The sequence below is a fragment of the Scophthalmus maximus genome, chromosome 20 (assembly GCF_022379125.1).
Source record: "Scophthalmus maximus strain ysfricsl-2021 chromosome 20, ASM2237912v1, whole genome shotgun sequence".
Classification (NCBI taxonomy): domain Eukaryota; kingdom Metazoa; phylum Chordata; class Actinopteri; order Pleuronectiformes; family Scophthalmidae; genus Scophthalmus; species Scophthalmus maximus.
Genome location: NC_061534.1, coordinates 15,881,063 through 15,893,934, shown reverse-complemented (window position 1 = coordinate 15,893,934; position 12,872 = coordinate 15,881,063). Strand labels below are relative to the sequence as shown.

At 41.3% G+C, this 12,872-nt stretch overlaps 2 protein-coding genes across 4 annotated transcripts; both read left to right on the top strand.

Annotated features, from left to right (window-relative positions):
• Positions 1–593: 593 nt before the first annotated feature.
• LOC118285215 (interleukin-21 receptor) lies at positions 594–4,893 on the top strand. 2 transcript variants are annotated; one of them, XM_035608708.2, is made up of 9 exons: positions 595–962; positions 1,143–1,276; positions 2,039–2,156; positions 2,262–2,431; positions 2,729–2,880; positions 2,984–3,143; positions 3,466–3,574; positions 3,676–3,760; positions 4,393–4,893. In XM_035608708.2, exons 2-9 carry the CDS (start codon positions 1,207–1,209, stop codon positions 4,891–4,893), a joined length of 1,365 nt encoding a protein of 454 aa, XP_035464601.1. In that variant the 5' UTR covers positions 595–962; positions 1,143–1,206. The 2 variants fall into 2 exon arrangements, with proteins under 2 accessions (XP_035464602.1, XP_035464601.1); XM_035608709.2 differs by having other exon boundaries at positions 594–1,276.
• A 3,357-nt stretch (positions 4,894–8,250) lies between these two features.
• LOC118284885 lies at positions 8,251–12,840 on the top strand. 2 transcript variants are annotated; one of them, XM_035608052.2, is made up of 4 exons: positions 8,251–8,928; positions 9,054–9,350; positions 9,613–9,703; positions 11,896–12,840. In XM_035608052.2, exons 1-4 carry the CDS (start codon positions 8,541–8,543, stop codon positions 12,314–12,316), a joined length of 1,197 nt encoding a protein of 398 aa, XP_035463945.2. In that variant the 5' UTR covers positions 8,251–8,540; the 3' UTR covers positions 12,317–12,840. The 2 variants fall into 2 exon arrangements, with proteins under 2 accessions (XP_035463945.2, XP_035463944.2); XM_035608051.2 differs by having other exon boundaries at positions 9,051–9,350.
• Positions 12,841–12,872: the final 32 nt, after the last annotated feature.

Here is a 12,872-nt window from a genome sequence, read left to right as displayed (position 1 = left end):
ACAAATGAAATGAAAGATTGATGATTGGAAAGGTGAACACATATGTTTCCAAACAAGATCATAAGGGCTCAGTGAATGGTTTGATGAGTGTTAACATAAACAGCAATGAGCACTGCCGGCACTCGACTGAAGAAGTCCAGTTGCTCCTGATTCAACAGCCTTGTGGACAACTTCTCTGGAGTGATGTCTCCTCTATGTGTGTGGTGAAGATGTCAGACTTGAATGATGCCCTCCCATTACCAAAATGCTGAGCTTTTATGTTTTTGGGTTGACCTATTGCTGTGGAAGAACTTTGACATATGACAAAGCAGGGGGCATTCTGGTTAACTTAGGGGCTACCAGTACCTGTTTCCAAGCAGCCCACATGGCTCATTCACAAACTAAAGGTCAGTTGGTTTTCAATTATACTAATAACTAATTTATGCTTTTAAGGCATAATGTGCCTTGATTGAATTGAAACACAAAAATTATATATTTTTGTCCTTTTCTTTTTATTTAAATGTATATTTTAAATAGAAATCAAGATGTCGCTCACTTGAGATACTGGTATTAAGTGAAGAAATCATAAGTGATTTTAAGTTAAATCAACTTGGAATTTGGTGTATTGAACTTATAATTACATTTCCAGCCCTTTAAGCATGTAAGTTAAATTCACTCAAGTTTTGTTTGCACATTACTTGACATTTTTAAGGTGACCGGTTTCCTCAACAAAAAAATGTCGGTGTACATTTTATATACAATTCTATTTTTTCTATTTTTTTTTTTAAATCAAACGTCTCTCGTGTCAAAGAGCCTGACTTGTTCCGCTGGCACTGTGAAGAGAAGCAAGAGCACATGTTCAAAATGAGCCCAGAAAGGTAAAAGTGTGACGCAAAGACTTCCTGTGATGCAACCGGTGATAAATTAAACCTCAGTTCTATTTCACTCACTGAGACCTCAACAGCACCAGGGCAGCCTCCACGGTAACAGCACATTTCCATTCACTCCACACATCATAGCATTCGTGGACAACTGTGTAATTGTTCTTGTCTTTTTCAAAAGATGTCAACTTTTGGTGTATATTTATGCATGTTTTTATATTTGTCATAGTCCTGTCACAGGCAGAGATTAACTACCTGAACGATAAACGCCTTGTGTTACAGAACCAGCCGATATTGTCTAAAAAGAAGAAAAGACTGACAGAGTGATACTCATCTCCATGGAGACATGAAGTGTCTGCAGCTCCTGTTCGTGTGTTGGTGCTCCAGCGTCCTCGATGCGACCAGCTGCATCAGAGGTACTGCTCACTTGGCCGGACACTGAGTCGCTTTCGTCTGTTTGGATGAGGCAACTTATACAGCAGCATATCGCTCATCTTGTGGCCGTTTCTCCTCAGTATGATTTAATTGTGCGCAGATGCAGTAATTTCACGTGGGTCAGACAAACATTCCAGTCATAGACCACAGTAGGCGGTGTAAAGGGAAATGTTTGGCTGTAGAAATGTCAAATAGTAATTCACCTCATCTGATTATTATTTTATCTGTCTGTCATCTGTCATCACCTTTAGGGTTTGAGTAATATTTTTACTTCCTAGTAACATTTACTCAATGCACTAACAAACAGTTCCATGTTATGCGCTTCCGTTCTTCCATTTTACTAAACGTGACTCTACTACATTCAAGACAAACAAAATGATATTTAATTTACTTCATGTATCTGATGGCAGGAGCTGCTTTTAATCATTTCACAGCCCGCCAGACTTATCTTGTTACCCTGCAGCCGGGTCCGGCCCCTGGATTAGGAACCACTGGACCAAACTAGTTAACTAGCTCCACTTTGACGAGCGACAAATGCTATTATAAATGCATGAGTAACAATCTAATATTGTCATATGAAACGATATAAAACTCACAGGCTAGACACTTTCCTGCAAATTTTCAATGCAAAACTCTTATTTGTATTTTATATTGTTTTATTGTTATTTTTTTTACTTCTTTTTTTTAAAGAAATATCATTAATTATGTCCAAATCTAATAATATTTTCTCCCCACTTGTGTAGTTGATGGTTATTCATGTGTGAGTGCCTATTGGAAGACAGTGACCTGTGACTTGAACATCACTGATAGTCCTGTGGGACGGTCCAACACCACTTACAGCCTGAAATTCACTGAATTAAGGTAACTTGCATGATTATATTAGCACAAGAAAATGTTAAATTCTTGTATATTTGTGTTTATGGGACGTGCTTATGTTGTTTTTTTTCTCTTTTTTTGCCATTTTAGGAAGGGTACGATTTCCATATGTCCACTTGTGTTTAAGAATCACAGTTACAGCTGTGACTGCAAGGTCTTGAGCTCAATCTCTTTTAGCGTCTACAATATGTACACCATACAACTTTGTCACGACTCTGGCTGCTGCACTCTACTGAAGACATTTTCCCCAGCACAGAACAGTAAGTAGGGATTTGTTTTACTTCATACTGTATGTATGTCAGTCAGTGTGTGACTGACAGACTTCTGATTGTGTGTGTGTGTGTGTGTGTGTGTGTGTGTGTGTGTGTGTGTGTGTGTGTGTGTGTGTGTGTGTGTGTGTGTCGGGGGGGTCGGGGGGGGGGGGGGGGGGGGTTTCATGCATGCAGTTGTGTCTTTGTGTGTGTATTTGATGACCATTACATAATAATACTGTCACAAATGTCTTTGTGTGTATTAGAAAGATTTTTACATAAATGCGATTCCATAAATTTGATCAGTTCAGCTGACGCCCCCGTATGAAGTTGAGTTCCGACAAATGGCAGAGGTTTTAAACATCACTTGGAAAAGCGGCTATGAAGTGCATCCCTACTTCTACAGTGACCTTGACTACGAGCTGGTGCTTCAGAAGTCTCACAGCAGCGAGAGCAAAGTAAGATCCGCTGTCGTAGAATGGTCAAACTGCCGATCCCTTGTTTTGCTGTCTGATCTAGATCGAAGATCTAACTAATGGCCTTTTTGATTGTTTCCCCCAGAAAGCGACCTCGAGATGGACGTCTACATCGTTTACAAGAGAGCAAATTGATACACGCGCGACATATTGCACTCAAGTGAGATCGATACCTCATGCGAAAGATTATAGTGCAGTTTGGAGTAAATGGGGGCCGAAGACGTGCTGGAATGGTGCCCAAGAAGGTAAGACGACACGTCTTCTTTTGTACGAAGTCTTCATGGCACTGACATTGACTGATGCATACTAAGGTACTGGTGCGCAGATATGTGGAAAGTCTGCTTCCTCCTCTGTCTCACTGTCTTGTTGTAGTATTAGTAGTAGGAGTATTGTGCTTTATACTAAATGAATGGTGTGAGTCAGTCTAATAGACTGCAATAAGAGATCCACTCTTTTTTATATCATTGCTTTCGTAGAATAACCCTGAAACCCCATGGATATATCAGCCAACTGATAGTTTCACTGTCATTTCGTCAGTATGACTCACTGACTCTGATTTATTTCCAGACGCTTTCTCAGAACAAGAAAATATATTCATCACTTTGACCAAATCTCTGGGCCCAGTGTGTGTGGTTGTTGGAGTTTTGCTGTTTGTATTCCAAAGCCCTGCTGCAAGGTCATTCATCTGCACTTTGAAAAATTTAAGGTTGCCATAATCGACGTTATCTGTGCTGGATAATGATTTTGAAATGTGTTGTAATGGTTTTTGTCCAACAGAATGAAGATAAAAACTCTGTCCCACGCGCCGTCGCCAGCTCCTTTCTTTCAACCTCTGTTTCAAAAACATGAAGGCAATCTGCAGGTGAGGTGGTAGGACGATGTCCTCTAGTGCATCCTCAGTTTTATCGTCTTATTTTAGCAGTGAGCCAAACAGCAAATACTTCTAAATATTTTTACATGTCCTTCGGTACCTACCTACCTACCTGCCTACCTACTTACTTACCTACCTATCTACCCACCTACCTACCTACCTACTTACGCACCTACCTACCTACTTATCTACTTACCTACCTACCTACATTACTACCTACCTACCTACCTACCTTACTACTTAATTACATACCTGCCTACCTTCTTACTTACCTACCTATCTACCCATCAACCTACTTACCTACTTACCTACTTACCTGCCTACCTACCTACCTACCTACCAAATTACCTACCTACCTATCTACCTACCTACCTACCCTGCAATGTGGAGAACAAAACAAGGCACATTAAATCTGTCTCTGATAGTTAGAATATGTTGCTGAGCTGGTGGGATGCCGCCGTGCTGATGAGAGAAATTTAGATTTTGATTAAGTCAGGGGATGAACAAAGTGATGACAATTGATCCTGAGGGGTTTAATTATTTCATGCGGTATATTTATGCTACAATGAATAGTCATGCAGCTGTATCAAGCCTGATGTATCTCCATGCCACTGCATAAACAGGAATGGCTTTCACCTCAAGGCAAATTTGCACTAACGTACCAAACTGAGGAGATCTTGATAACCGAAGCTGTGACTGTTGAGCCGAAACCCATCACAAAGGACCCCGAGGAGAACCAGGACTACCACAACCCTTCTGTAACACAAATGCTATTCACTCAAACCTCCTATGTTGGCTTACCTGGGACGCATGAGGCCTCCCAGCCGATCACCATGGTCTGTCCGGCAGGCACTTCTTACACTCAGCTCCCCTGCTCTGTCTGGGGCCTCAGCATTGGAGAAGTACAAGTTGTTTCCTCTGCATCTCAAGATGAAGATGTCTGGGATGCGTCAGAGAGCAGCCATGCCGACTCTGGTTGCAGCTGCCATGACCTGACCCAAAGCCCTGAGTGCAGTTTGCCAAACAGTCCCGTTGGTGACAGTTTACCACCATGCTACTGTAGCGATTACTGCATCCTCAACAAAACAGCAGGGGGTGTTGTTCCTGTTTTGGTGTCCAAATGAAGGAGCCCAAATGTTTCATCGGATTTCCAGGGTTCAGAAGAACCAAGGTCCTGTCAGCAGTTTTGGAGAAAGAAAAAATTCACAAGACTGGTGCCACTGATCACAGTGGCTGTAGGAGAAGGTCAAAATCAGACATGATATGCCTAGCAAAACTTCTTAAAAAATGTATGCATTAATACTGCTCTGTTTTATTGATTTGAGAGTGAGATGCTTTTAGATATTTGCTGAGCCATCATTCACCTTTGAATTGTTGAATTGTTGATCATACCAAAAGGCTGCAGGGGAAACTACAGGTCTGGGTGAAGACACTGCTCCTAAAATAAACATAATGTACAGTATTTTCCAATGAGAATCAATAAAGAATAATGCACAAATGAATGTTTCTATAATCATTTCTTCATTAATAATATTTCACTTACTATCATTATTGAAGGGATTAAATGATTAATTGTCTGATGCATAGGCATATTCAGTGAAAATAACTGGATATATTCTATGTAAATACATAGTCATGGTCATTTTATGCTCTGAGTCAGAAGAACATGTAACAACTTTGTGTAACTATACGGCTCGGCCTGTTGGACTGGGCTTTTTTGAAAGAATCATACCATACACTGGGTTACCTGTTAATTGAATACAGCTATAGTTAAAACATAATAATAATGCGGTCGAATACAACAGTTCTGAAGAAATCATCGACAAAGTATCAAAGTTCGACTTTACCACAGCGTTGATTTAGCTTGTTTATTTTCAATGCATGAATCAAAAGACCTGGGACAGGTCTGTTTCCAAGATCAAAAAGGACCTTGACCTCAAATAGTGTGCGTGCGTGCGTGCGTGCGTGTGTGTGTGTGTACATTTCGTTTTGAAAGGCTGTGGTGCTGTTGAAATGTATCAAGGAGAACATTTCACATTCAGAAATAATGAAATAATGATGAATTAATCCTAGTTGGGCAAACACAAGGATGCACTGTGACACACCTACTCTTTGAATGCATATGTTGGAGGGAGGAAAGATGTTAGTTATTGTGCAAATAAATTACATTACATGTGTGCAAAACTAATTACTCTGGTCTGCAATGTAGTCTAGAACTGTGGAGAGAAGAAGAAGAAGAAATCAGAAGCAGCAGCAGCAGTGACTCGCTGTCAGTGCTTGTGGCAGCTGCAAACATCTGGATGCCAAACTGAGTCTGTGGCTTGTTTCTCTCTCGGCTTTGCCGAGTGAGGGGAAAACAAACAGCAAGAGCAGTGCTGTCATCTTCACAGTGTTGACTAACTGACAGTGAATCAATATAATGACGTGTAACAATGAAAGCCACGATCTGCCTGATTTGCCCCCAAGTGTGCACAGCGAGGACGTGGCTGCGACAGAAAAGGGCCATCAGGTCGGCTATAAACACTGTGATGACCGTGATCTGCAGGAGTACCAAAGGATGGTGGCAGACAGGGACAAGGAAATCAGGAGGCTTGAGTGCAAGTTGGAGAAGAGTGAAAGGGAGTTGAAAAGGATGCGGGTGGAGGTGGACAGGGGGATGTCTGGAGTCAAATCTTGTGCTAAGTAAAATCAGTCAGTATAAAATGATTTAGTTCAACCCACGCCCCCCTTTATGCAACTCTGCCCACTCATTTCTGCATTAATTTATCTGTTCATCTGGTGCCACTGTTGCAGCAACGCCCACACAAGTTTCCCATGACACAGTGGAGGCCTTTCCCCACCAACACGACCAGACTGGGGCACCTACAAGGAAAGGTGAGGGAGCAGCATGGATGCATCAGCTCCCTGGTCAAAGAGGAACCTTCTGACCCGGAGACATGATTAAATGGGAAGTGTTGTGAGGGGAGTGTGCTGGACATCATCAAGAAAAATCTGCAGGAGAAGGTGAACGGTGAATGACATCCGCCTGTCGAGTCAAACGTGCCAAACACCGATGAGGCTGTTGCAGCAGAAAATGACATTGTGGCATATTTTTATAAACACTGTGATTAATATAGATGTATATAATTTTTCCTCAGTACTATTCACAAAACACACATTCATAAAAAAAACACCTGCCAAAGTACACAAAACCACCTCTGTGGTAGTTCCTGCTACTGTAGTCTCCATGACCACATTTTACCATGACGACACACACACCCGCACACGCACACACACTCAGACTCAAATGGTGAAAACAATACAAGCCACATGTACGTACAGCTTTTAACTAAACTCAGTAATAATTTCGTTAATTGTCATGTTTTTTTTCCTTGTTACTGTCCTCAGACAAACCATCTACCTCCAGACTAAAGATCTTTTTATGAAAACAGCTGTTGTGGCTTTCAATTTTCAAATTCTCCAAAAGGTATTTAAATCGCTGATATAGTTTAAGAAGTAGAAGGATCTTCCTAACCCATAACATGACAGAATATACAATAGGACATACCTCTCAATATGATGCATTCTAAAACAGCATCACAAGCTATATTCACAGGTCTTATTTGTAAGTGAGATTGTATTGGATTGTTTTACCCTCCAAAGAAGATTTTATTTTTCTTGGCCATTTCCAATTTTTGATACTAGTGCCAAAAACACGTTTGCTCCAAACCTGAGCAGCAGTGTTTATAGTGCCATGTCACATCTTTAACCTCCGACCACGTTTTTGTCACTGTCCATCCATCCAAAAATCATGTGCACCAACTATAAAGTACAGTCTTACATGAGGAACTATTTAATCTACGAATACTGTAAGCGAACACGTCGGGAAATGTGACTAGATGAGACAGTTTGTTGTTTTTCGACAGGTAATTGAAACAACATGAAAATCCAATTTTGCAGACACGCAAAAACATTAAATCCTCAAATAAATGAGCCCACGGCAGCACTAGAGGAAGACGAACCCACTGCCAATCTAAAAAGGAACGAGGGGTATTTTAGATTTTAACATCCTAAAAGATTAGTCAAATATAATAATTGATTATGTTTTTTTTATATTTATCAACTGTCCCATGTTTCATTCTTTTATTCTTTCATAGAAATGATATGGAATGATATTGTATGGATATGGAATGATATTGTATCATTTTATTTAGAAAAATAAAAGTATATTCTTCTTCTTTGGGTTTTGACGGAAGCTTTCATCCTCTATGTTGCATTACTGCCCTCTTCTGGAGTTATTTAATTCATATTATGACCAATTAAGCCTGTCTTCTTGATGAAACTGACCAGGAACTTCCTGCTTAAAATTGATATATTTTATTGTATAGAATATGTACGAATGTATGTAGTCTTGCGTTCGTCTTGCGTGGGTCAGTGTTGTTGAAGGTGTCCTTTGTAGCCGCTGGGTGGCGCTGTGGTCGACCAGCCAACATCAACTGAAAGCTGCCGGCACCGAAGAAGAGAAGGACGCAGGAACTAAATCTGGAGCACCGATGTTGTAGAGCCAGCGTTAGTTAAACACAACGTGAATGTCTTATGTCGTTTCATTAGGGGTTGTGGTTTTTTTAGAATAGCGTTGGGTTTGTGTGTTTAATGTGACGTTTTGTGTCGGAGGGGTGTGTGCGCGGGCTGGTGTCCTCAGCGAGCCGCAGCGTCCCATAGAGCCGCCCTAGCATCCTTAGCTAACTTGTTAGCTTGCTGACATCAAAACAGATCGATTTTTTTTTTTAAGATGAATTTCGTCAAAAACAGAACTTTGCACCCACACCTGCGCGATGAGGAGATCGTGCTGGTGGAAAACGCCATCCGACTCGCGATAGACTCGATCGTCAACGTGATGTGCGGCGTCGACGGCGCCAGGACTCGCGAGTACCAGCGGACGGTGGCGCACAGGGACAAAGAGATCCAGCGGCTGGAGGGCAGGCTGGGGGAGATCGAGCACGAACTGCAGGTGCTCCGCCGACAGGGATGCACCTGCGAGCTGTTTGGGAACGAGCACAGCCTCCTCGGGTCCCAGGCCTCCGGTGACCGGCGGGGGGGAGAGCAGAGGGGGTTTGAACCAGGCTGCATGGACGCTGAGGTGACAGCAGGGCCGCAGGAGTGTGACATGAGCATTTCCTGTAAGTAACCGTGAGTGCAAAAGGGTTTATTTGTGCAATAAAAGCTTGCACATCTTATCGGTGTGCAGCCATCCGTCTGTTCTACCCATGACCATGCTGTGTCTTGCCTTCCCCCTCCACAGTAGGTCTTTTTGCAAGACCCCGCTCACATGTCTCCTCCCGAAGTCACGGGTCGGCTCCTCCATCGTCCCCCAGCAGAATGTGCCTGGACCAGGCCTGCACCCCCCACTCCTCAGAGGCGTCAGGCGTTTCAGAGGCAGCCAGGAATCCGCCTGCATCTCCCAGCAGCCTTGTGGTCAAAGAGGAGCCGTGCGACATCGACGCAGTCTTAATCAAGTGGGAAATGAGTGAGGAGAGATTCGGGAAGCATCAGGAGTGCACAGGCAGCCCGTGTCGGGACGAAGAGGGCCTCGCAGTAAAAAGTCAGTTTCCCTACATTGAAATGCTATTTTCTTTAAATATTAACATTATTGAAATGTGTACTGCTGCTACACAGATGGCATGTGCTGTAACATCATCACATGAAGCTTGAGTCCCAACCAAAATGTATAAAGTCTGCAGCAAAGAATATCATACGCTGTGGAGTATCAACGGTTTAATTCAAAATACTTGGGGTGTTTACTATTATTTGATCAGATAGTTACTGATTTTTAAAGACCTTTGCATCCCGTATTATCACTTTAGAAAAACAGGAGAACAGAGAGAGAGAAGGGTTCCGGGAGGAACTCCAAGCCGACCCAGGCAGACACCAAATGACAGAGGGAGAACACCTGAGGTGAGTCATTGCATGGACACAAAAACTGAGCCAGGGATGCGTCCTGATTATTAAAAGTTTACTGTGAAAAATAATCTATAACTTAAATTCATTTATTTTTCTGTGGATAATTAGACCAATGCAGAAAATGATCTCATGATCTCTTAGTTATCAATTTGCAGGGTTTATTGAATAGTATTTTATCTATAAAAATGCAATCACATTTTCTCAGAGCCAAAGAATGGCTGATGCAACATGTGAGAAACCAAACCCAACATTTCTGCAACTTTTCATGATCAATGACAAAGTGATGACATCTGGTAATTACGTCATTGTCGCAGGGTTATGACCAACCACAGCAACACCGGTCGGTAGACAATCCCATAATGTATTATAATATATATGTTTCTTCTAAACTTTTTAAAAATACTTTTAGGTAAAAAGCACTTAAATAGCCTTGTTTAAATGTAGAAATAAACTTATTTGCAAAAGTTGTGTTGTGATGCGCAGATCCGTTTTTTAGTGCCACAAAGCACAGATTTGTCCCGTACCTGTCCACATCAACAAACCAAGCCATAGAAAATGTTAAGAAAACACGAACAAAACAGCTTCACCCTGTAAAAAAAGTACCAGCGAACATTAACCTCTCTGTATTTATTCTGACTATAATTCAAATCATTTTGATAAGAATAAGAAGAGTCAGCCGAGACATAAGGCTGAGGCATGCTGCTGTTGCAATACAAGCAAGTTAACTAGCAAGACGTTGTCAAATTGTAATTTAAAAGATGAAGACGACGCTCGTCCTTAACATTCATTTTTAAAATACACAAGAGCTGCAACTAATGATAATTATCATTATCGATTAATCTGACGATTATTTTCTCAATAAATCGATTTGTTTGATCCATGAAATGTCAGGTAATGTCAATCGTGTTTCCCAAACCCCAAAGAAATTTAGTTTACTGTGATAGAGCAGAGAAACCAGAAAATATTCACATTTAAGAAGCTGAAATCAGAGAGTTTTGACTTATAAAAAACTACTTGAACTGATTAATTGATTATCAAAATAGTTGGATTTAGTATTAAATTAACTGTTGCAGCTCTAATATACACATATATACATAATCTGAATTGTCTGGCAGACTGTTGTGGTCAGACTACGCCCCCTCCTGGGGAAACTTGGCCAAAGCACTATTGTTTTAGTGCCCTTAGTGCAAAGCATGATGGTATATTTTGGTTCATTTAGTGACCATCGGTTGTACACTACTTTTCACGATGCATTGTGGGATACAGTGAGTCCACTATATATGGTATAAGAGATTACACTTAACATCCTATATATAGTGTGGAGTGAGTGATTTCAGACGCATCCTTGGGCACAACTACTCTCAGGCTGCACTGAACTTGATCACTTGATAAGGTCTAAGAGAAAAGTGTCTGATGTGGGCTACATTAATGCAGAACTCCGTAGGGATTTGATACTGTAAAGCCACAGTGATGACAAGCCATACTTACACGCAGCAGCATTTATCAGTTGATAACAACAGTAATCATTCAGCACCACATGGTTTTATTAAGCTGCACAGATTCTTTAGTTACAGTTTAGTAAGTTTAAGAGTATCAGATTTGTAATGGTGGTGTCGAGACATCAGCTGTTTCCACTAATGCCTCCGAGACTTGGAAAGTTTGCAAATATAACTAGAGCTGCAACAGTTATTCGATGAATCGATTAGTAATCCATTACTAAATTAATCCCTGACTATTTTGATAATCGTTTCAAGTAGTTTTCATGGGGAAAAAGTCCAAATTCTCTGATTTCAGCTTCTTAAATGAAAATATTTTCTGGTTTCTTTGCTCCTCTGACAGTAAACTTAATATCTTTGATGTGTGGACAAAACAAAACATCATCTTGGGGTTTTGGGAAACACAATCAACATTTTCACCATTTTATGGACCAAACAACTAATCGATTAATCGAGAAAATAATCGTTAGTTGCAGTCCAAAATATAACCATCCCTGTGGATGATATAACCATCGTCCACAGGGACAGTTACTAACCTTGTGCAACGTATATAAATCTGTTAATTTGTCAAATGTATTAAAGTATCATATTTGTCCATACTACTTACATTAAAACAGAATAAATCAGAATGTTGAGTGTGGTGAACCGACTCTTGTATTTGATCCTTTTTTCATCTCTCAACTCTCTCAGGAACAAGAAGAAGGGCGTGCCGATGTCCGAGCTGCCGGAGGAGGCTCAGAGACTGAAGAGGGCCGCCTGGAGAGCAGCGTCAAGGCGGTATTACGCCCGGAAAATCGCCCGGCAACAGCCACACCCCTCACACCACCCTGACCCCCTCCCCCACATTTCTGCTTCGCAGTATTCACCGCCTCTCTCCTTCATGGATCAGAGGCAGACGCTGATATCTCATTTACCCGAGGAGTCTCAGGTGCTGCAGAGGGAGGCGTGGAAAGCCGCGTCCAGGAGGTACTATGCTCGGAAGGTCATCCGCCAACACGTGGACCCTGCACAGTACGGACACCTGCTCCAGAACGCGGAGCCGTCCGGAGAGACACGAGAACCCAACAGAGCAGGATCCCACACCAACAGTGAAGGAATCACATGCAGCTGATGGAGATTCATGCACATTTAAAAATTTCTCCCATTGTGTTGTGTAGAACGCTGGACTGTGTGAGTGATTGCATTTTGGTGGATTTGTACTGATGATGTTGATATGTCTCAGGTGTAATGATGGTTCGAATTGCTTGAACCTTGTTTCAACTTAAATCTTTGAACAGTTTTTTGTGTTTCTTCATAGTTGAATTATACAACAAATGTTCCAAAGAACAACACTGCATTGACATCACTTTGGCTATAACTCTTCCTATTCATGACAGTCTTCTTTGGCAACACACGGCATGCCTGTAGAAAATGCAAAGTGCATCAATGTATACTGAGGTAATTATAAAGCTTTTATCATTACTCATCAGTGCCCCTGGAGTCCAATGTCTGCAACTACAATCAGCTGCAATGGTCAAATTATAAGACCAGCATCTTTGTATTAAGACATTTTTTGTTACTGTTAAAAGCTAAATGTGTTTGGTTCTTTATTTAAAAAAAAAATTTAATAATAAAAAACAGGATGGTTTCAGTAAAGCTGTGCTTTTGTGTTTTCCTTTGTGTCATCA